Source organism: Botryllus schlosseri, chromosome 5 (assembly GCF_051294905.1).
Source record: "Botryllus schlosseri isolate E-star chromosome 5, Bs_hap1, whole genome shotgun sequence".
In the NCBI taxonomy this organism is placed as follows: Eukaryota; Metazoa; Chordata; class Ascidiacea; order Stolidobranchia; family Styelidae; genus Botryllus; species Botryllus schlosseri.
Window position 1 is genome coordinate 27,139,912 of NC_137240.1, and position 25,751 is coordinate 27,165,662.

The 25,751-nt window shown below is 41.3% G+C and overlaps 1 protein-coding gene, 1 long non-coding RNA gene and 1 pseudogene across 3 annotated transcripts in view; 1 reads left to right on the forward strand and 2 right to left on the reverse strand.

The window, feature by feature from the left end:
* LOC145439559 (4-galactosyl-N-acetylglucosaminide 3-alpha-L-fucosyltransferase 9-like) overlaps window positions 1–8,773 on the forward strand; it is a 107,847-nt gene extending 99,074 nt beyond the window's left edge. The window contains exons 2-7 of the mRNA XM_080317054.1: window positions 677–941; window positions 1,648–1,749; window positions 1,953–2,023; window positions 2,795–2,911; window positions 4,695–5,201; window positions 8,295–8,773. Coding sequence (XP_080173180.1) covers window positions 678–941; window positions 1,648–1,749; window positions 1,953–2,023; window positions 2,795–2,911; window positions 4,695–5,201; window positions 8,295–8,568 — 1,335 coding nt within the window. The 5' untranslated portion in view covers window position 677 and the 3' untranslated portion in view covers window positions 8,569–8,773. The remainder of the gene's footprint in view (window positions 1–676; window positions 942–1,647; window positions 1,750–1,952; window positions 2,024–2,794; window positions 2,912–4,694; window positions 5,202–8,294) is intronic.
* The window catches only part of LOC145439924 (uncharacterized), a 258,367-nt gene that overhangs the window by 162,995 nt on the left and 69,621 nt on the right, over window positions 1–25,751 (reverse strand). The window lies entirely within an intron of this gene.
* LOC145439562 (calcineurin subunit B type 2 pseudogene) lies at window positions 12,707–14,736 on the reverse strand (annotated as a pseudogene). Its single transcript, XR_013915278.1, has one exon. The product of XR_013915278.1 is annotated as a calcineurin subunit B type 2 pseudogene (transcript).

A 25,751-nucleotide genomic window follows, 5' to 3' on the forward strand; every position in this document is an offset into this window, starting at 1 on the left:
GGCCTCACTGGACTATAATCGTACAAGACTGGTACAGGACTACAGGTCGTAATTTCGCTGCGATATTGCGACCAAATTCAGAAAAACAAGAACAACAGAATATTCATACTGCATGAGGGATTCACAGCTATATATAGTTATGGTTGAGCTGAAATGTTAAGCATACCGTATTGAATTATAGTTGACAATCTAGATTCCTATAAGAGAGGATAGATGTTTTCAAATTGCTTCCATGCCCCGACAAGATAGCGTAGTGGTTAAGCGTCCGACTTCTTGATCGGTAGGTCATGGGTTCGATTCCCGGCCGGGTCAGACCAAAAACCTGATTAGTAACACTGGTATCCATGGGTTCCCTGCTTGGCGCTCATGCATTACTGGGATAGCATGGAGAGGTGGTGCATGACTTGGAAAGCCGTAAAGGCTATATCTACACTTCCTGTTCAGCGGCATATGCACATCATGCACTCATGGTATGCATATGCACAGATCGTGTGTATGTGTATCGTGAGTCGGTGTGTATGCCGCAAAAACATCAAGTACAAAAATAAACTACGTCCTTTGACTCCTTTCCTTTTCCTTTCCCCCTCCCCTAAAAAAGACCCATGGCCGATAAGTTGGGAACCCGTGATCTAAACAACAACAAGCATGCCATAATTCTGATTTTTACTATATACAGAATGATCACTAGGAAAATAAGGGCTAACACGTGTCGTATTGTAGCGGCGATAGCAATAATTCTATGCTTGCTCGCATACTCTTTGGTTCCTCCGGTAAATTATTGGAGTAACACAGAGCAGAAGGAATATGATATACCGGGTGGACACTACGAAGTAGACGGGAGCCCAGATAGCTATACGGCACTGAAGTCTGAGCAATATGATTTTCTTTATGGTAAGGACTATGAAGAGGCACTCGATCGGGCCGCAGCGTCCCCCAAAAAGGTGAGCGTATGCTGACAGGTTTCTAGTCCTCTTAACTAAAGCTTTTGGTTCCTTTATAAAGCTTGAATGGTGTTGTTTAACATGTGGTTACGTGCTGTACCCCTAAAGAAGTACTTTGACATTTTTCAATTTGAGAATTTTTGGTGGATAGTTCGCAACGATGATGTTTTTTTTTTTTTTCGATAAATAGGTAATTGCTGAGCCAGATAAGGTCCGGTCTTAATACTGAAACGTCCGCAGTCGGATTGTGGTTGGCAAAGATGAGACACTGTTTTGATATTTCAACGCCACTGAAACAGTAATGTCACGTCTGGTCAACTTCTACATAAATAATCCATTATGTGTGCTGTGAACAGTAAATTTTGAGTATTGCGAGGCTTTCAATAGAGAAGTCCTCCGATACCCATGTCTCAACTTGCCCCCAATAATTTGTCTCATCTTACCTCCGCACCTGCATTATTGTATAAACTTTAATAAAAATATGTCTGTCTATTACTTTTCAGCGGATAAGTGCTGCTACCAGGTCCAGTTATGTCATTTTATGATATGAAATATTGTGATCGGTATGCCCTTACTAACATGAATCCAAAAATGCATGTCTCATCTTGCCCCGTGTTTCATCTTCGCCTCCTCTCCCCCGTCCCTGATCTGCAGATAAGCCAGAGATTGATTTCATTCTCTAAATATCATGTGCATCGATTTTCAGAATATCCTCTTTTGGCATCCAGAAGGTGATCTGTCAATGACTTTCACATCCGACTTGGGACGTCCGTGCGGCTTTTGTGACATCGTCAATGACCTTGCTTTGGTAAGTATGAGAATCGGAATGTGGTTCATTTGGTTTGAGGTTTGTCATAACCACATGACACAAAATATGCTAAGTGTACAGCCGACTATAGTCAAGGAACCGGGGTGGGGGGAGATCATCCAAGTCCGACTATGGTCCAGCTAAAAATAATTGGTTAATTGTTGCATCATAAGAATGAAGCGGGTAACTATATCTTGTTTCAGATTGAAGACGACAGAACGGAAGCTGTGATATTTCTCCACGGATATGTGACGCGGGATATTATGCCAAAACGGTGAGTCATCTCAGGGCAAGATCAATGGATTTGATTCTGAATTGAATATTATTAGTCTTTGAATCGAGTCGAGTATCACTCGTTATGTTGTCATAACAGTATGGAAGTTGTGGAAAGTTCGAATATGTAGGCAATATAACGTCAATTCTACTCGACAGCTAAGATAATTAAATTTGGTATTTTTGGACGATATCCTGCCTATTTCATTACACTTTGTGGTCTTGCTGTGGGTTGATGACGACTTCATATATACCGGTATGTGATTTCCACTAATGTACGTAGCTTGTAACTACATGTTTTGTGTGCTGCGATACCGCCAATCGAGGCTTCAAAGCTTGGTGGAGAATAGTATTAAAACTATAATTTCCGTCGATTGATTCATTCTCAGTGCCAAGGACTACATAATTCCAAGTCTGAATAATCATCTCTCTACTCAACCATAGTTCCCAGCCCTACCTACTGATTATGTACAGTACAGCGATTACGGCCTGTTACTGCAGTCTCCAAAATGGGCACGTAGTGTTCCTTTTCATTTCAAGTATTCAGACTAGTTCATACTACTGTATTTTCAAAATGCGCATCTAAAACTAGAACTACTCACTTTTTGAAACGCACGACTAGAACTAAGACTACCCACTTTTTAAAGTCCGCAAAGAGAACTGGAAGTAGAACTACTCAGTTTTCAACATCAGCAACTTTAGACTGTTGACTGTCGGCTAACTAGAACAGATTAATGGTTTGTACAAGTTGCAAGTGCTGGTGATCTTTTAGGCGAAATCCGAATCAGTACTGGGTGTGGAGAACTGGTGAAGCTCCGCCAGCCATGATGAAAATTGAGGGATTGGATTACGCGGATCAAGTCGGTTTCAACTTGACAATGAGCTACAGGTAATTATTGAGTAACGGGCAACCTAGTGGTAACAGCCATACGTCGGTAGCTATGGATTTAGCTACAAGACGTATGGGCCCGCTTTGAATTGAAAATCCTAAAACCACTTTCCACTTACAAAATCAAATGCGTAAAGGGTAGATTTGCCTGTATGCGAGTAACAGTAGTCTGAAAACATAACCACATAAGTAAGTAGGGAGCTAGGTGAAACACCAAGTCAGTGCTATTCAACCTTTTTGGGATGATACACCCTTTTAACGTTTACTCAAAACTGGTACAACCCAGTGCGCATAATACTTCAAATCTGTAACTTGAACTACATAGGAGTATACGGTATATTGCACTACTTATAAACGCCAGGCAGGATGTACCCATCCAAGAAGTCTGAGCTATCGCGGTGGTTCTTCGAGAATCAATGACAGAAATTGCAAACTCATATTTTACTGCAAAAAGAACCTTTGCCAATGTTTTCAAGAGAGATATTTGATTGTGACGCCGCAAATATAATAATTTGAAACAGGTACAAGCTACGTACATTGAGATGGTACCGGAACCATATATTGTGCGTCCAGATCCAGCTTACCTGAAACATAAAGCTGTATATTTGTTGTGATTGCTAGTCATTGGTCTTTAGTAGTGCGGTGTCTGGTACAACCTGGTGTGTACGACAGGGTTGTAACCAAGTCACAAGGATCCGTGTCACGAGTCAATCTCACTTTTATACTTTTGACTCGAGTCAAGTCGAGTCATTTTCAATTCACCACCGAGTCAAGTCCGAGTCCAAGTCAGCGAGCAGAGGGTCGAGTCCAAGTCATGGTATTATGACTCGGGTCCAAGTCATTGTGATGAGTGCTCACTGCTCAGTTTCCAGCTTGTTAAACCCACTTTTAAGACTCTGTTTGGTGATATCGAATGGTTCGCATTAATAATATACTAATTTTCTTCACTGCATTTTTAGTACCAGTACCAATAGATGAAATCCCAATAGTGTGGTTACTTTACTATTCTTCGAAATTACAATGAAATGCCGGTCTTGGCCGTCTGATTCTCGAGTCATATGACTTGGTTCGAGTCAAGCGCAATGACTCGAGTCCAAGTCGAGTCAATACACAGATTAACTCGAGTCGAGTCATTTCTGTATTTTGAGAAAATGACTCGAGTCAAGTGGAGTCATCAGAACATCGTGAGTCGAGTCATTGCAACCCTGGTGTACGATACACCCGGTTGAAAAGCACTGCTTTCAATAAGTCAGAGTGTCATCGTGCGGAATACTCGATTCGGTTTATGATAATCACTTTGGGATTCAGTTTAGCTCAGCTCCAATGGTAACGTGATTTATGAATTCACTCAACATCAGGGATGTTCCGAAATAACTTGTTTTTCAAATTTTACTGCCTTCCCCATTATATTGCTACATTGCCCAAAAGAAAAAGTGTTACGCATGAGTTTTAGCTCAATACCCGTAGAAGTGAAGTTATTAGAGTAGAAATCTTGTATTTGAAACAAACCCTACCAGTAGGCTATTTACGGAAGGAAGTTGTATCATTTATCGTTGCCGAAAAATAAGAGCCTATGTGCAAACAAGAAGTAAAGCTTATTTACATCCATCTTTATAATTGCATTGCCATATGTTTGAAATGAGTTTGACACTAATTCTTTTGAATGAAATGATTTGATGTGCATCGTTCTTTTTAAGCTAACCTATCAGTTTTATCAAGTGGTCAATAAGATTTGCGGGAAAAAGGTTACTTTTGCTCAACCCTACCTAACTTGTACCTGCAGACACGACGCGGACATCAGATTGTACTACGGCTACTTCTCGGAAATGAATTTGCCTCCCGTCGACGAGATCATTCAGAAAAAGACGCGTTTGGCCCTCGTAGTCACTTCCGACTGCTCCTACTTACCCGCAGCCAAGCTACGAATGTCCTTGCTTCTAAAACTCATATCCAAAGGACTGAAGCTGACAACGTCAGGCGCTTGCTTCCCTGGTGGGCCTCAGTTTTCTAAAGACGCCAACAACGAGTTGAAAGAGTTCACTTCGCATCACAAGTTCTATCTGGCGTTTGAAAATTCCTACCACTGTAAAGGCTACGTGACCGAGAAATTCTTCAGGGCGATCGAAGCCGGTACGGTGCCGGTCGTTTGGGGTTCGCGAAAGGAGGCTTATCTGAAATTTTTGCCGGCTGATGGGTTTATTTTTGTCGAGGATTACGGCACCTTGGAGGATTTGATACGGCACTTGAATTTCTTGGATAGCAACGATCAAGAGTACATGAAATATTTCCGGTGAGCTCGGTTTACTTGTCTGTGGTAGGGTGGGCACAATAATTTGAGTAGTGAGAGATGGTTCTTTCGAGTAGCCTACTGAAATAATTCGCTACCTGCCATTAAAGGGTAATTTTTTCAAGTTTATTCATAAACTTTCATCACTTCAAAACATCACAAGACTGCAATACAACGAATGATAGGAAGATGCCGAAACGACTAGGAGTAGTCTTAAGATCAGACACCCACCTGGGCCTAGGCGACGTAAAGAGGAGGCATGCACACTGAATGAAAGTAAAAAAAGATAATATTAAGTGGCAAGCGATAAAAAATCGGGTTGTCAACGATAATTAAGCTATAGCTTCGTTACTATTTCCATTGAGGAAGCCCCGAAACCTTGATTGGGCATATAGCACTATAGCAGCATATAAAGCATCTAGTAGGCTCTAGGATAGGGTTACCATACGTCCTCTTTTAAGAGGATTAGTCCTCTTTTTTGACTGTTTTGAAAGTGTTTCGGAGGACGCCCAAATGTCCTCTTTTTTGAGAATTTTGGTTGAATATAGGGCAAAATTCGACTGAGATACATCAAATTTGCCCTGAAGTAACGCTCCGGCGGGTATTTCGGGGGCTTGGGCCGTAAAGTTGACCTATTTTTTTGTAGTCAACCGACCACGAAGTGGGAAAAATTTACCATTTTTGCAGGATTTTCCTCCGGGTTCGCAAGTTTTAAGATGTTGAAAAAAGTGTCCTCTTTAGATTTCCAACATATGGTAACCCTACTATATGGAATAGTTACCTGCATGGTCGAAAAAATACCAAACAATCTTTAATGTGATGTAGCACTGGTATTATTATTGGTGGTCACGTAAAAAGTAGATACCGCTGTTTGAACTTGTCACATCATTCATACAGGCGTGATATGATAAAAAGTGGAAGTAGACTTGACGCCTAATACTAGATTCACAAAATATGACGTCCCGGCATGAAATTTCGAATCATTGGAGCGAAGAGAGCGCCTAAACTCTATGTACTATCACTAGATGGTACACAACTCGTTCCGGTGGCACAGACTTGTTGGCGTATTTTGATAAAAGGCACAAAAATGAAAGTGAACAGCCTCTCCCGATAACGTAAAATCTGTCATGTCCAGGGCTTCGGAGCAGCCGTAAATTTGCATTGCTCCAGCTCCGGCGCTTTCTTCTATCATACATCAGCTCCGGCTCCAGCTCCGGAGCAGCAATATTACCACTGCTCCGGCTCTGAAAACCATCGAAATTGTCTGTCTGTATCAGGGGTGAGCAACCCGCGGCCTGTGGGCCATATGTGGCCCGCGAGAAGGCTTTGAGTAGCCCGCGAGCTAATTTCACATTATATTATCGAAATTCTGTTTTATTATCGAAATTGAATTGCTCAGATTGTGAACTCGCTAGGCCAACCAAAAATATGATTAGTCTAGCCGCGGCACTTGGGATGTTATTGATGACTGGACTAAAATATCAGTTTCGACGCATTGGCAGATCCAGGGTCCAGTCACATCTTAGTAAATCGTCGTATATTACAATAAACTAAAAAAGCACTTTACTCCGTGCCACAGCATTAAAATTCTGATGCGGTGTTTTAACACTGGCACTGTACTCATTACCATTAGGCCATTACCATTACCATACAGCTTAATTCAATCTTTAAATGTGCGATTATTATTCAACTTTCACTGTAGTAAGGGCAAAATGGGCGGATATAACGACGTGATCAATAGAAATTCGATTTGTACCAAATGGCCAATGGTTTGACGTTCGATATTGGTGCACTCATTACCAGTCCATCCGGTGTCGATCAAGTTTATCGGAATAATATTTTCCCGTTGAAATGAATCGAATAATCGAAATAAACACTGTGCCGTGCACATTGCGCCATGCCCATAACGAATTAAACTATGCAGTATGCACATTGCACATTTACAAGTTTACGAAACAGATGATTACAAATTGGAAATCGCGTATCAAATCAGTAGTTTGTCTCCAACATAGAATACTATGGGGTTTTGGCCTACTCTTCTGTCATCCCCTATTTAGCTCGAAAATCCGTACTGGAGATGACAATGATGCGCAGTAATGAATTGCAATTAGCTTGCATAATTGCATACTCGCAATAACACTGTCCACTTTCGCGGCCCGACTGAAGAACTATCACGAAAAAACGAGTATTTGCTTATCCGATTCATAGCAATGATGAGACGGAATTTATCGGCTCGTGCTCGTCATATCGAAATGTGCAACACAATCACGTTTTTATAATCTCTCACATTTCGCGTAACACATAGTGATCATTATTTTCGAACCGCATACAATTGACCAACAAGGTTGTACTGATGATGAAATTGCGGGTATGCCGAATACCCACAATGTTCACAGGCATATGTCGCATACCGAGGTTCGGCACTCATGTATGAAAATTGAACATACGACTGCTCTGCTGTTGATCCCCCAGGAACATGGTTAGTCGGAAAATGTAGCGCCAAAGAGGAAAAGATTCTTAATATCGCGAAGGCCTGCTGTTGAATTCGGTGAACTCAGCAGATATGGTTGTTGCATATATAATAGCATCTTATGAAATACGTCGTAGCCGGAGCTACCCCTCAAATAACTGGCTCCAGCTCCGGCTGAATTTTATATAGAGCTCCGGCTCCAGCTCCGGTAAAAATGCACGGCTCCGGGGCTCCGGCTCCAAAGCCCTGGTCATGTCGATCATTTTTTCGCGCAAACAGGATTACCCAACGAATGGCAGAATTTATGGCGTCTGCCTTCATGTTTTGTAAAGTAAAAACAGTTTTTGTATGTTAGCATCATTTTTATGGGTGGACGAAATGTCCCCTGCATCATGCAAACTGAACATCTCACCAAAACTGCACCCATTTGTAGTTAACGAGAATGTGCCCTGCAATTTTGAAGGAAGCCGATTCCGATTTACTGTGAAAACTATCGGATGCCTCGACCAAATGTACGTCTTGAAAGTCAGTTTTGATGCCTTAACACTTATTATCCTGGGCTAATCTTTCGGAATATCATCACACAAGCACATACCTTATCCGTTCTACCCCGATTCATTCACCAGGTGGAGAGAAAAGCCAAGAAGCGACGCAAACGAAATGACTTCGATTTGTCAATTGTGTCGATTTTTACACGGGATCAACGTTGACGACGCCTACATGTTACCATTCCGAGAGATATCAAAAGACCCCAAATCTTATATCAAGCAGAAAGTGGCAAAGAAAAAAGTGAGCAGTGTTCGATCGTGGCTGCTGAATAACGAAGATAAGGAATGTCTGCTTTCTGATCTGCAACTGGACGAAAACGGTCGCGTAATCACGAGCGGCCAGCTAATGTGAGATGAGCTTCCGCGATCCTGGCTGTGACAGGAAGCTATGCTCGTTACAAACCACTGTCTAGCATCGCAGGTGTGGATTGTTGTTTACGACAAAGAATATTCCGCAAGGCCATTCGAACGGATGCAGTAGTGCAACCGGCATTAAGCCTATATAAATGAAGCAGATAACATGCAAGTATTCATTCTCAAAGTTAACATGTAATGTACCCGTACTCGAGTTTATACTGTGTGCCAATGATGACTACTTTGACCATCTCTGCTAGTCACTCTGGACACATTGACTATTGTACCTGATTACCATACGTGATCAGTTGAAAAGTACTCTCGGCTTACATAGTTCTCGAGCACGTTTTTGCCTACTTGTTATGATTTAGACTCCTACTTGCCAGTTTTACTTTTTTGGGGGGGAAAAGTAGGCTTGAGAGACATTTTTACTTGACTGAAAACCGCTACTGGTACTGGAGTAGAAATATGCTACGTTCCTTCTACTTCTACTCGTGTTCCAAGGATGACTGCTTCGTCTCCTTTCACCACCTCTGCTGGTCCCATTGACTGTTTGTTCAAAGACACGAAGTCATGCTGTTGCGCTGTCTGCAATTGTGGCAAATTTTCACTGGGTAGCCGTGGCGCGAATCTCTTTCATATTATGTAATCAGAAGTGTTTTTCATTGCGTGCAATTTCGTGACTCGAACTGCATGTTTTCTTCAATGGATGTTGTGCAAATGCGCCGCGCCGAGTCTTCCGCCATCCGTAACTATCATGTCATTGACTTCACTTGCAGCAAATTAATGATGTTCATTACCTACTGTATACTTCGATCCCATAAGTCTAATCCAGCTCCAGGTACCAGATATATCTTATTTCGCTGTGACAATGAACAAGTATTCTTCAAAATGTGTGCTATTTCTTCATTATCATGTAACAATTTAAAAGTAGGCCTATTCTTCAGATATTTGTGTAATACCTCTTCCTAGTCAAATATATTGATAATGGAACTGCTTTTACTATGTCACATTGCTGCAGACTGTTTGTAGTTTGCCTACGAGAACTGGAAATTTAATGTGTTTTAATTTTGATATCTATAAGCATAATATAATGATCTGCGTGGAATTACAGTTCAAATGTATTTATTGTGTTGCTGCAAATAGTTCATACTTAGGTCTACGCGAACTGGAATTTGTCTTTTTTAATTTTGATATCTGGCTTTAATCATAATAAAATGATATATTAATTTGCGGGGAATTATGGAAGTACAGTTAGGGAATTGGCTGATGTATAGGAATTCTTCACAGATCATATGTTCGCCTTTTCGGTGACCATTTTTATTTACGAGCAAAGATCTCATGCGAACGGCAATTGCCTTTCACTCTATTCAGCTAACACTGAAATTGCAACCCGACTGTTTCAATCGATCTGACCGCGGTACACTGCTCGAAATTGGCAAGGTCGACTTTGTAGTCCGTGTGCAATAGTTGCAGTCAGGAAGAATGAATGGGCTGTCAAAATTCTAGGGGTTGTGTCCACAATGAATGACATGAAATCGGCCGTTGAACAAGTGACATGCTACGCTCTCTAATTTGAATTAGTTCATATTGAATGTTTTCAAATGAATAAGGGAGATTTCTTCAAGGGTGATTAGACGACGCAGATACATCATATCATTCGAGAAAGTTTGACGCAGGAACTTTGCCATTAAGTAGGATAACCTCATTTATAATCCCTCAAATCGGGGACTACATAATAGAACACCAGATTTGATATAGGAAAATTTTATTCTATGCTATGAAATGTCAGACGGAAACACTTCTAAACCCGGCTTTCACACCTACAGAAATCGAATAATTTGTTCTACATGCATTGCAATAAAGACATAGATTCGGTGCTCGGAATTGGTTTTATAAGTGACTAGCGATAAAACAAGTTCTTGAGTACACGTATTCGGAACTCCTCTTTTGCGACTTTCAATCAATCAATCAATGAAAGCACTCCAAGCTTCATTTACAGCATAAATTATTAACAGGATTTCTATGGACTCTCAAGGTAAAATGGAATCCAATAACTTTACGGACAAATGGAATATTGGACTCTTTGATAATACGATAATAGAAAACCAAATTTGATACAGAAAAAAACATCAGCACTGCTCTACACCGTGAAAGATATCAATACCAAAATCATTAAACTGACTGACTGTCAAACGATATCATTGGACAGTTGATCGGCAAAATCAAAACATGAAGATCGTTCATTCGCATTACCCTGTTCAATTATCATTCATCAACAACATATACAGTGGTTATGTAATTTAGAGGATAGAGGTATCTGTTATAGTTACAAAATGCACCATCCTGGTATTGTCTATGGCAGTGGTCGGGAACCTTTTCGATCAAAGAGCCACATTGGCCCAATATTTTCAATTGTAACTCCCAAAGAGCCATGCATGTCAATCTACTGTTATGTCATAATGTAACATCTGTGACGTATTGGTTGCACTAATATATGGGATTCGTAGGGTACGTGTGGTGTTATGATATGCTTGATTGATCATGCAGTACGCCATATTTTTCTGCCCACATTGGCTGGTGGAGCGAAACATGGTCACTACAGCAGTACATACCCACCGTGTGCTACGCCAGTGAAGTAGTCACGTTGGGTTAGAGGATGAAAGTGAGGCAGTGCCTCAGATGTCGTCAGCGATGAATGAAGAAAATTGTGAATCCTTCAATCGTTATTGGTAACTTCTATCGATGCTTATGAATGACTAGATTTAAAAAAATTTTATTCCCAAAATCACGGAATTTTTATATTTATTGTTCGTAAAGTCAGCGCGAAAGGAGGGGTAAGGCTCAGATGAGGCACAGACGGGCCAAGCCTCACATGCGTGTAACAGCGCAACTTATCGTAAATAGCTTAGAATTTATGATCACTAATATTAATGAAATGTAATTGTCGCGTTGATTCTGAAAATCCAAGTATTGATCAACTTCTAAAATATTCGGCGGAACGTAATGTTCCGTTACACATCTACGTTTTTACGGCGGTGCTAGAAAGCAGGGCTGTAATGACTCGAGTCACGATTTTCTGATGACTCGACTTGACTCGAGTCATTTTCTCAAAAGACTGAAATGACTCGACTCGAGTCAATCTGTATATTGACTCGACTTGGACTCGAGTCGTTGCGCATGACTCTAACCAAGTTATTTGACTCGAGACTCAGACGTCCAAGACCGACATTACATTATAATTTCCAAGAATAGTTAAGTTACCACACTATTCGGATTTCGTCTATTGGTCCTGGTACTTGAAAATGTGACCAGAATCTGCTATAAGTGACGAAAATTAGTATATTATAAATGCGAACCATTCGATATCGTCAAACAGAGTTATAAAAAGTGGGTTTAACAATACTTTAACTGGAAACTGAGCAATCAACACAATGGCTTGGACACGGACTCGAGTCATAATAACAGGACTCGGCCTTCTGCTCGCTGACTTGGACTCGGACTTTAGTCGGTGGTGAATTGAAAAAGACTCGACATGACTCAAGTCAAAACCATAAAAATGAGATTGACTTGTGACTCGGAGGCTTGTGACTTGGTTGCAACCCTGCTAGAAAGCTACTGACAAATCAAGAAAATGGATAGCTATGGCGTTATTTTTAATTTGAATTTATAATTGTGAATGTCATTTCCAGTACATTTTATTTCTCGGCGTAGATAAGGAAGACAATGTGTATTAGGAAGCTGCATTGTTCTACAAGTGTCGCCATGTCTGTTATTCTCTTTGGTCAATCAAGGAATCGTGCATTCCAAGATTTCTAGGAATGCGATGGTGGTTAGATCGAATTCGCGAGTGGTGTTGGTCGCCAGTGCGACAGCAACCTAAATTTCGGGATTTTGAAAAGAGGGTGGTACGAGCCCCTAACCCTGGATACCCCATTATCTTGACCTCGAAAATACATGTATATGCTGCCATTAGAAGAAATATTCTCGCTGTCATGAAAATTTACCAACGAGTTGCAGGAATATTGATAAATTAAGAACAAAATTGAAAATTTCTCAAAGAGCCATATCTTATACCCAAAAGAGCCATATATGGCTCGCGAGCCATAGGTTCCCGACCACTGGTCTATGGTATGATATAGTTTTTACATAGGGCTGTAACACGTGCTTATAATAGTAGTGGTTGGTTATATATATATCGGTAGAGACAACTTTGATTATTTGTCTATAAAATTTATACACAATATCGGCAGATCATGATAGGATAACTGCAAATCAAAAATCTCTGAATGCACAAGTAACTTGTTACAGATATTCAGGGACTGATCATTTTGGAGCAGTTTAATAAAGATACCAGAACAAAAACACTCCATGGCAAGTTTCAAGGTCATAATATGATGTATTCAGCATACTGGTTGTGAAAATGTTCTACGCCAACAAAAGGTCTTATTACTCTGTGCAGAGAAAACTGATATCGTACTATGCACTCATCAATCAGGATTGAATAGCAAAATCAAGATTATTCAGAGTAATTCACAAAAAGCAGTAACACGACCATATCTGGCATGACTTCACATGTCATTTATCGCAGTGTTAAAACAAACAATCAAATAGTGATCTAAGATCACAATTCAGAGACAATATAAAGTTTTATTCACTATAAAAGTGCAATTAGCATTCAACAAATATATATCTATAGCCATATATATATATACAGTTATACATAGACTGAAGATGGGACAGTATCGTGAAAACAGGCAAATCACTTGTGCAAAATCGCTACCTATAAATATGAATGTCTATGGACAGTTAGACACACCTTTAATGAGGAGTTAGTAGGCTAGTCAGTCAGAGCAGATCACATAATTTGCTTGGGTACCCTTCTATATCTGAAGTCATAATACGGATTTGCGCGATAGACCAGAGAAACGCAGAAATGATGGTGCAATGTAATATTAGGCTTGAAACGCATCTTACATTACACTCACGTAAAATCTGCAGTCTTTCAGTTTCAGCAGTTTTGGACCACTAGATCATTCTCGTTATTAATTAATTAGAACAAAATGCCAGTAATCAATTCTAATGTGACTTGTGAAATGTTTTGTGAATCTAATTTTTGGTTTCCAGAAATGCTATACAGGAGAACTGTGTAGGCGACACTCGAGCCAAGTTCATTGTACAAACATTTGTCATTCTCAATTTTAATTTTAATCGAATTTTGAAAAGACAAAAATGTTCCAGTTGTCCAGAATCATACAATCGTGAAAAAAGAGACGGTTTCTGCAAATTACTAGACTTGCTCGGTCTAGGGGTGCACAGTTCGGACCATCCTAAAAAAATCCTTCAAGACATAGAGTAATGCAGAATTAGTAGTAGATGAGAAAGCGAGTAATTCTTCAGAGTAGATCAGACTTGGACAACCATTTTCTTGTGCACGTCCAAAGTGTCAACTACTGCACAAAACTCCTCGAAAGAGATCTTACCATCGCCGTCCTTGTCTGCATACAGGATGGTTTTGTCCACGATTTGTTGTATCTGAACATCTTTCAAGTTATTTCCCACCATCATTTTCAGGACCGTGTATAATTCCCCGTTTGAGATAAAACCGTCTCCGTCCATATCGTAGATTTTGAACGCGAAATTCAGCTTTGACGTTTTGTCTCCTTTCACGCTAAATTGAGAGACGCCTTCGATGAATTCTCGGAAATCCACTTCTCCGTTTCTGTCTTGGTCGAATATGTCCACCACCCGCTGTACTAGCGGATTTTCTTGCAATTCAGGAAGAGTCATGAATTCTTCCACGCTGAGAGCCCCGTTGCTGTCAAGGTCCAATTTACGGAATCGTTTCCCAAGCCTCGCGATTTCGTCCGGGTCAAAGTTTGAGCATAAGCTCATGGGCAAAGATAATTCGTTCCCCATTTATTATTCTGTCTATTATCACGGAATGAGAACAATAGGAAAAGATAATGTTGATGGTTATAACGACTCGCTATTCGTTCCTCAGATACGTCATTGCCTTACACTAAGCAAGTGTTTCTCAATCGTTTTCACCTCGAGGCACCCGTGGAAAGGGAAAAATTGTTTGTGGCACCCTAGCTAGTACCTTGAGTAGCCGTAATATGAGACGCTGATAACTAAAAAAAGGTGGTCAATCCACGTCACATCACTGTTCAGCCCAGATTGCTATGGCGGTGACTAAAAATAGGTTATCACTTTTGCGCCCAAGCTTCAATAGGCTAACTGTCTGATTGACGCCCCGCTCTATTTAGTCATCACTCATCAGATTTTAAAACCTTGCACTCCAATGCCAGAGTGCTGCAAACGATTACCAGTGAACCCAGCCTTACAAACTCGGCCCCCAACCCTAATATCCCACCTCCGGCAACCCTAATATCCCCCCTCCCCCAACCCTAATATCCCACCTCCGGCAACCCTAATCTCCCACCTCCGGCAACCCTAACATCCCATCTCCACCAATCCAATATCCTACCTCCGCCAACCCTGATATCCCAGCTTTATTACAAAATTTCCCGAGGGCCGAGTTTGTAAGGCTGGGTTCACCGAGGGCTGGGTTCACCTCACTGGCAACCCTGCAAACTATCCATGCCTTTCCGCAAGTGCACCGAGACCAAAAAGATTGAGAGCCAATGCACTAGGCCCATCAACAAGGTAGCCATCGATATACATAAAAACTAGCCAGGACAGAAAGAAACATAGTATACCATATGGATTTTTAACTGATTACTGAAAGGTCATCACTAGGGCGATTTTTTCGACATGCCAAAAAAAGTCAAAATTAGGTAAAAATTGTAGCGTTAGGACAAAAATGTCAAAACTGTTTACAAGGTTAGAACTTTTTTGCAGCCTGCATTTCGTTTGTATCGTAGATTTTGCACCGTCGGTGAACTTGTCATTTGACATTTTACAGCTTGTAGCCTATACTTTATGGTGGGCCTACCGTTTTAGACGGCCCATCATCTGCTCATTGTGAATCATATATAAACATTCAAATGAAACAAATATAGGCTTACCATACGTCCTCTTTTAAGAGGATTTGCCCTCTTTTTTGACTTTTTTGAAAGTGTCCTCGGAGGACGCCCTTGTGTCCTCTTTTTTGAAAATTTAGGTCAGATTTAGACGAAATTGCGAGTGATATGCCGCAAATTAACGCAGAAGTGAAGCTCCGGCGGGTATTTCGGAGGGAAAAGCGGTGATTTTAGCTCTGAGCGAAAAGAAGACCTTTTTTTCTTTTTTTTTTCAGTCATCCACCTGGCAATGTGGAGAGAAAAACGTTATATTGAGCTCTGAGCGGAAGTGATGACCTTTTTTTTTTTTAGTCAACCGATCACGAAGTGGGAAAAATTTACCGGTTTTTGAGAATTCTTCTCCAGTTTTGCATGTCTGAAATTTCTGAAAATGTGTCCTCTTTTTACATTTCCAAAATATGGTAAGCCTACAAATAGGTTGACATGGTGCTATGCTTAACGTACCGTCAGCCAACAACTGCTGCTGTTGAACATTCTTTCTCCATGCTTGGCAAGCTAAGGACAGACACTTTCTACCCGAGAATATAGGAAAGTATCCTTCGTTGTACTACAAAAAACTTTGAATTATTTCTACCATGATGCGTAATGTACCTACTGGAATTCTTCAAAGGGCAAGATTTCGTTAAAATAAAGTATTTTCACGCGAGGCAAAAAGTTTTTTTCAGGCAATCTAGTTCGTAAGGACAGACATCTCCAACCAGAAACGAAGATGAGTAGTACATGGCAAAAAAATCGTCATTAGGTTTGGGTTTCTTGGTTAATTAGGGTTCAGGCACTTCTAAGTACTTCTTCCCAACAGCACAGGTTAAAAGGATAACACCGGAGACCGCAATGACACCACTGTCCACTACGGAGTGCTGCCAACTTCGGATGGACTAGAATCTAGAATAGATTAGCTAAATAGCAGGATTACCAGAGAACCCGGCCCTTGGAGAACCCGGCCCTACCAGCTCGGCCCTCGGAGAACCCGGCCCTTGGAGAACCCGGCCCTCGGAGAACCCGGCCCTCGACGAACTCGGCCCTCGGGAAATTTTGTATATCAAGCACGCGTGGTCTACTTGTTGTGGTATTCACGATGTTTTTCGACTACTCCGGACCTCGGTGAATGCGGCCCTCGAACAATTTTGAATTAAAAATGCATTAAATGTGTACCCGGCCCTCGGGAAATTTTGTATTCACCGGCAATCCTAATATCCCACCTCCGGCAACCCTAATATCCTAACCCTACCCCGAATATCCCACCTCCGGCAACCCTAATATCCCACCCCCGGCAACCCTAATATCCCACCTCCGGCAACCCTAATGTCCCAATCCCCGAACCCTAATGTCTCCCTTCCCAACTACCCTACCCAACCCTAACACCCCACCTCAACCTACAGTTGCAATAACGAGCCGACCATGCATGGTTAATATGTGAGCAATAACAATCGTTGGGATATATTTTTCATCTCAACAATTCACACACAATGTACAATGCGATAAGACCCAATGCGATGTCATGAACAGGTACGAGGATGTCGAACGTCGCACGTCCGCCCCTCGCCAAGTCAATTCAACACTGAGCCGACCACGCAATCGTGATCACGTGATCTGATCACTCCGTGACTGCGTGATCTACGCATGCCCTGACATCCTTACGAGACCGACAAATCAGTTGATAATAACAGTATTACTTTATTAATTCATATTAATACTTGTCAATACACTTAATTTCAAAATTTCCCCAGGAATTCACCGAGGGCCGGGTTCTCCAAGGTTCCGGGTTCTCCGAGGGCCGAGTTGGTAGGGCCGGGTTCTCCAAGGGCCGGGTTCTCCGGCAACCAATAGCGGAGATGAGCGGATTTAGAATTTCTATGTCCTAATCCAATCCAAATCCGAAGCTGCAAATCCTAATCCAAATCCTAATCCAGAGAGAGAGAGAGAGATGATATTCTTTTTCGCCTGCACCATCATCATCATCATTGGTTTATTAGCAATTTTATCAGTTCAATACACCACAAAAATGCGATACAATGAAAAGACAGGAAGATGTCGAAGCGACAAGGAGTAGTCTATGGAATCTGGAATATTGGAACAACGCGTTCACAATTACTACCCATACAGACTGGTGTACCTCAGGGATCAGTTCTCGGGCCCCTGCTGTTCATAATTTACATCAATGATATTGGTCATTTATTTGACAATGACATCACACTGTTTGCTGATGACACCAGCCTAGTTATACCCGGTAAAAATTTATCTGATGCATTTGACAACATTAACACTAAGCTATCGACAGTGTCAAAATGGATGGCATCTAACCAACTTCAGCTCAATGCCTCCAAAACCAAAACCCTCGTGTTTCATACACAAGTCAATCGCAGTGGAATTATAGTAAATAACGCACATCTTGATACACATAAAACTGTTAGATATCTTGGCATTATCATTGATGATAAACTTGGCTGGTCTGATCATATCAACAATATAAAAACTAAAATCTCGCGTGGTGTCGGGGCTCTCTATCGCCTTAAAAATTTAATTCCTCATCAAACTCTCAGATCAGTCTACTATGCCTTAATTCACTGCTATCTTATTTATGGGATCCTAGTTTGGGGACCTGCTGCGAAAAAACATCTGCAGAAATTGCAAGTCTTGCAAAACCGAGCCATACAAATTCTCTGTCGGAAATCTAGATATGAGAATTGTAATAGCATGTATCGTAGCGTTGGAATATTGAAAGTGGAAGACGTTTTCAAATTTGAGGTAATGAAATTCATGCATAGTTATCATCAGGGTGAACTGCCACTATATTTTGATAATCTGTTCAAAATACCTTCAGATACCCACCAACATCATACCAGATTTTCTTCTAACTTGTCTCTGTCTGTGCAACACCACTCTACCAGTCTAGTACAAAATTCAATCAGTTTTATTGGTGTCAATGTTTGGAATAAGCTGCCACCTAATCTCCGCAATTTAGACTCTTGTGCTTTTAAAAAACAATGTTTTCATTCTCTTATCTCTAACTACCGCTAAATTGTATTTGTGTTGTATTACAAATTGGTCCGTGATACTGTGTCTTATTTTTCCTATCGTTCGTTGGATTATTTTAATTTAATTTAATTTAATTTTATATTTTTTCATTAGTTATCGACTGTGAAAATTGCTCCTGTCCCGGGTGGCTCGGCTCTGAAGACTATGTCATATCGAGCCTCCCGTCTACCTTGCATGTCGCATTTCACTGTTACATTTTTTGTAGTGTTATGTTGATATGTAATGTATACGAATAAAGATTCTCTCTCTCTCTCTCTCTCTCTCTCTCTCTGACACCCACCTTGGCCTAGGGCCTAGGCGATGTAAAGAGGAGGCATGCACACTGAATGAAAGTAAAGAAAATAGTATAGAAGAAGAATGCGACAAGAAATAGGGCGGCATGTCATGGGAAGCGAGATCGATAGGTCAGTCGTGGTCCGGTAATCTTGAGGATGGACTGTATTTATTTAGTAGTAATTGCTTGTATTTCGACTTGAATGTGGACATGCTCGTCGACTGTCGGATGGCCGGCGGGATACTGTTCCACACATCAGGTCCGGCATATTTGATGGAGCGATGATCTTTTCGGTCGATCATATGATATTTGGACGACGTGGACGCGCGTGTGTTGTACTTGTGTTGTACCCCCTCCGCCAGTGGGGTTTTTGTCGCTACACATCAGCTAACCCTATTTCATGTACTGTTTGGTGAGTCACCATCGAGATGCTTTGACGACGGAGTTGCGATACGGCCCCATGAGGTCATCTAGTCTGCGCCCCCGTTTTTTTTTCTCCTCCATGCTATCCGTGATTGCTGAGCGCGTAGCAGGATAGCTGCGGATACCAATTTTCGAGTCTTTGGTATGACCCGGCCGGGGATCGAACCCACGACCTACCGCTCGAGAAGCCGGACGCTTAACCATTACACTATCTCGCTCATACCCATGTATATCAATCAATCAATCAATCAGGTTTATTAATATTTTCATCGTTTCAAAAACATCACAAGACTGCGATACAATGAAAAGATAGGAAGGTGTCGAAACAACTTGGAGTAGCAATTAAGATCAGAGAGAGAGAGAATCTTTATTCGTATACATTACATATCAACATAACACTACAAAAATGTTACAGTGAAATGCGACATGCAAGGTAGACGGGAGGCTCGATATGACAAAGTCTTCAGAGCCGAGCCCCCCGGGACAGGAGCAATTTTCACAGTCGATAACTAATGAAAAAAAAAAATTAAAATAAACTAACGAACGAAGATCAGACAGCCACTTTAGCCTAGGCCAGTGAGAGAGAGAGAGATGATATTCTTTTTCGCCTGCACCATCGAGATGCTTTGACGACGGAGTTGCGATACGGCCCCATGAGGTCATCTAGTCTGCGCCCCTGTTTTTTTTTTCTCCTCCATGCTATCCGTGATTGCTGAGCGCCTAGCAGGATAGCTGCGGATACCATTTTTCGAGTCTTTGGTATGACCCGGCCGGGAATCGAACCCACGACCTACCGCTCGAGAAGCCGGACGCATAACCATTACACTATCTCGCTCGGTAGGGTTCCCAACCTTTTTCGACTCATCGCCCCCTTTTGAAGCTCAACACCGATCATCGCCCCCCAAATATTGGGAACCGAAAAACAGCACTTCATCAGCCCCCGCCGAAAAAAAACGTTGGTCTTTGGCCCCATAGGGTGATAAACCAAACCCCAGACCCCCCTCAGCCAGTGGGGTTTTTGTCGCTACACATCAGCTAACCCTATTTCATGTACTGTTTGGTGAGTCACCGTACTTCGCCTAAACGCGCGAAGCGCGACAAATTCGTATAATTCATGTTTGAATCGGTTAATATGGTCGATATGGAATGTTGAAAAAGGTACCCTACGTAGGACCCCTAAATAATAATTGAACATCTTCGGGCGAAATCGTTATTATATTGACTTCTTTACATGATGCTATTTCGTGACCTCCTATATCTGCTATGTCAGAAGACATGGAAATCGTCAAAACGTACCAAACTAAAAGACGCACATGATTTCGTATTGGTATTTCTTTGGTGTCAAATAACTTTTCCTTGCGGGATGGCATTTGTCCCGTAGGGTTTAGGTCGACAGGACAGGAACATTCGACGCCAGCCATCGAGGCGCCTATGGACATTGGACAATTAAACATATATGTATAGGCCTAGATATATATCGAAGTTTTCGGTCAGCACAAGGGCTGACCTTTTCGGCCAAGGTCTTCTCGCTGATGATCGTTCTGACACACTTCTCGGAGTCGCAAGTTACATGGCCTCTAACTTCATATGTCTTGGTGCGTCGGGGCGCAGTAATGGCCGGCGCCGAAGTCTCCCATTTCCATAAATCACGCGTATTTTTGTTGGGTGACGGGGACCCCAACATCAAGATACATGAAAATAATAAATGGCGCGCAGCGCGAATATTTTTTGAAAAAGTCGCATGAATTTCTAAAAATTACTCTATCATTCATGTTAATTCACGAAATATTTTTGGGCTTCTTTCGATTTCGGGCCCCCCACCCCCAATTGGGGGGTTTGGCGTGCGGCAGTTACGGTCCCGACTCCAATATAGCCGTTTTCACACACCATCGCCCCCTATCGCCCCCTTCGTTGTTTTCGCCCCCTATCGCCCCCTTCGTCCGTTTTCGCCCCCCTATCGCCCCCTTCGTTATTATCGCCCCCTGGGGGGCGATATCGCCCACGTTGGGAACCACTGGCCTAGGCGAAGTAAATAAGAGGCATACACATGCACACTGAATGAAAAGTATAATGCCGAGAATATAAGATTATATTCAAATCCATGTCCGATCCTAATCCGGTTCCAACTTGAAATTCATAAAAAATGCTAAGGTATGCAAGGTAGGCCGTAGGAATTGGAAATTTTTCTTTCACAACCAACAATTCTCTTGATTTAAGATAACTTAGCATAGGGCTGCACCTCTTATGTTCATTGGCACCGAGTGTACCATTATGTAATGTACCATAAGTAGGCTACATTAATAACTGATCTGAATAAACTTTGTCGCCATTCGCTAATTAACGACATATCAATCTCGGTAAATTCAATCCAAATCCTAATCCGTTCAGAAAAAAATTTAAAATCCTAATCCAATCCAAATCCAAAAAAAAATTCACAAAACCTGTTTTTTCAAATCCTAATCCTAATCCATGCTCATCTCAGGATTTACCGATTTTCAGGGAGAGCGATGTCCTGTGGCGAATAGCGAAGAGGTTTTTCGTCTTACCAAAGTTACTTCATGTACTTTGGCGCTCATTATGCGTTTTATTTATTTTTACATAAATATGGTCATTAGATGACCATTAGATATGGGCTTCTTATGAGGAATTCCAAGTTTATATCGGATTAGGATTAGGATTGGAATATACAAAATTTCTGGATTAGGACATGGATTTGGATTTGGAGCTTCGGATTTGGATAGGATTAGGACATAGAAATTTCAAATCCGGTCATCTCTGCTAAATAGCCTTCTAGATTAGGGTTGCCATGCGTTAGGAATTTCACTGTTAAAACTACGTCCGGGAGAAATTTTCAAAATATGCCTGAATGTCTGGATTTTTTAAGGCTTGAAGCAAGCTCGTAATTTTTTCGTAAATCAACATAAACAAGATTATTTTGGGGCAGATTTATGCTACAGGAAATTTTTCATATTTTCTTCTTGTAGTCAAAACCACAAAAGTATCGTGAAAAAGCGGGTTTGTCGGGAGCCGAGACAAATTAATGACCTATTATTTTTTTTAGTCAACACAGAGGTTTTGGTATGCATTAATATGAATCAAGCTCTGCACCTTTCTCATAGCTCAATTTGCAGCTTGCTACTTCTACTTCAAGTAGTTTAGGTTTCTTATAAAAGAAGTACTTCTACTCGTACTTGAGTAGATATTTCAGTAGCTACTTCTACTTGAGTAGCTTTCTTGACTACTTGGACCACCTCTGTCGACTTCTCCAGACATAAACGCCCCGAGCAGAAGAATATACTTATAACAAATATGGGGGACGCAGAATTAATAGAATCCACATGACATGAGCTTATTGATCAGGTCGTGCATGTGGGACATGAGAACAATTACGTTGTCGACCATCTAATTCAGTGGTTCCTCAACCTTTTTGTCTTCACGGACCCATTTTGGACGGTCACGGAACCCGCGGACCTCCTCACCTTTTAGTTCAAATTTAGCTCAATTATCGTGCACTCGTCATTTGTCTTGTGTAAATATTAACTACAGGCTAGCGATAAACTCTAAAAAAATAATATCATAGTTTTTATGTAAAAATTGAGTAGACTTTTTATATTTCAAAATGAAGCCCGAAACTGCATTTCTTCAAATACGCGGTCGTCCGGTCGTGTTGTTGTTGTTGTTGTTGTTTGGTTATATTCATGTAATACCCCAGCTAGCACGCCCACTTGGTATACAGGTGGAATTTAAGTGGTTAGGTGGGATGGATGATCGGAATGGGTTAGTGACATGTAACCCACATCGAAACCAAGCGGGATTTCCATCCGTAAAGATGCGTGGTTATACCATACCAATCCCAGGTAGATTGCAATAAGTCTCTTCTAATTGTACCTATCAATTTGAACTCGGGGAAGGTTTACTTGTTGAGTTTTTGATATCAAATCATCTTGAAACATGAGAAATCCACTTATAGAGGAGCTCAGATTTCCCAGATGTCACCCACACAGGAACCAACCTTATTTTCCATCAATGTTATTTGGTTTATTTCATCGAATAATAAAGTTGGTTCCGTATGTAGTAAAGTTTTCTAGCTATTATGCTATCCCTGTTGGTTGCTCGAACCTCGAACATTAAAACCCCTACCATGCTTTACCTCATCAATGTGATTTGAACTATTTAAAATTGACCGTTTGTCACACTGAAGTGAACTTAAATTTCCGTTGCTAGAGTACTCAATTCCTCACAGCGTGCGTTATAAATTTCCTGCGTAGATCCCATTACCTTTATCCCTTATCTGTATCTATTATTTTTAACTCAGGATTAATTTTACTCGTAAAATTTCTGTGATCAAATAATTGAAACTTGTTATTTTCGTCAATGAAGAATGGTCGACTTTTCATACGGCTCCCACATGTGACCGAGTAGTTTTCCGAAATAGATGCTTCTTTTATATTTTCCTACAGCAAGGTTTGTTCATCTATATATAGTAAAGTCATATTATAATCGGTTTCCGATTTATTCATTTGCGATGCTGGTCGCTGGGACATTTCCAAATTGAATTCCACCTCCATATGAATTGAATTCGGGTACTGGTGACGATAAGCGCCTAGCTAAGAATCGGGCGGCCTCGGTTCGACTCCCGTTGGAGGTTTGTCCGGGCTCCTCTTCTTGCGACATGAGACCCGAGAATGACTCGACGAAAGAATGCACTCACACACAAGTTATGGAAATCGCGAGCAAGGGCCCTGGCCTCGAAAATGATCAACATCGAGAGTAACTGTGACGGCGGGCACTCTAAGCCGAGGTAGATGTCAGTCTAAAAGACGGCAACTGCGCGTCGGTCGGCATCCTCCTATCTGTTCATTACATCGCTTTCTATCTTATCGTATTGTACATTGTGTGTGTCTTGTTCAGTTGAAAATATAACTCAACTATTACACTTAAACAGTGATGACGGCCTCACTCACCCACCGTAAAGGTTATTATATACTCAGATTACCGTATATATGGGTTTGCGTGATTGGAGGTAGCAGGTTCCAGGTATGTACTGTACAGCATACAATGTTAAGCTAACTAGCGTGTAGGGTTTACCTAACATCGCCTAGCGCATCTCTACGTCGACCTCTCGGCCCACTTACACTGCTACAAGGACCGGGGTCGCAATATTGTCTTCGCTGCCAGCTAAGTGGGTTACCCACATGGTCCCCCAGAAAATACCTCTGTAATATGGGGCCAAAAATGTACGGTTCCCGCTTGGTTTCCCCAGCTGGTTACCACAATTAATCTCACCTTGATACCTTGTGGTACCCAATTAGGCGTGCTACCTGGGACGATTCACTCGAAAACGCGGAGACGCCAGCCTACGATCTGACCCAAAAAGAGATATACTTCACTAATACGAAGAAAAACGAAACACGTTGATCAAGAAAACACATACTGGAAAGAAATATGACAATACAACGACGCCATAAAGCACAACATCACCAATCATCAAAAAGTAATATCATATCGCATTAACAATTGTGGTTCTCTGGCCCCTTCTCTCTCATATCTGTATATCACGTGATTTATGTCTTTCTTCACGTACCACGTAACTTACCATTTATCAGCTCGTGCATTTCAATTACAAAAGCAGACTCATATGTGATATCCTACTGTATATTCCATGCATATTCGACCAATATATCTATCTGAGGCAATCCTGTCGTTGCATTCACGTTGAAGTTGTCAGATCAAGGACTTAACGCAGGAACGTGCGTCTTACTGCCCACTCACTACCCAATATGGAATCGTAGTATGGGGAAATGCATGCACAACATTTTTGTGCAGAATTCGAACCCTGCAAAACCGTGCGATACGGCTGATCTCATCTGTACCTTTACGTACCAATTTATCGCCTTACTACCGTAAGCATCGAATTTTGCGAGTTGATGAACTATATCGCTTCGAAGTATCAAAAGTTGTTCACAAATATTTTTCCAATAGTCTGCCTCCTGTGTTTGATGACTTTTTCATACCTGCTAAACATGTCCATTCCCATTACACGAGATCCTCGTCTAAAGGAAACATCTACTTACCCCCACCCAATAGCAACCTAACTAAGAGATCTATCGACTACTCGGGACCTATCATCTGGAATGCATTACCACCACATATCCGTGAATTGCCTTATAATAGATTCAAAAACGTCCTACTTGATCACCTCTTGTCGTTACACTAACACTGTTGCCGTACCTCGCCCAGACATTGCTTCATTGATCATTTGCCACCATTGTTTAATTTTTTTTCTATTTTCCTTTAACTAAACATTTCTTTACAGCCAGACTGTTCAGAGTCAAGTGTACCTGTTTGATGCTGGTGTGATCAGACTAGATGACCTTCACGGTCTTATCGATCATTCCTATC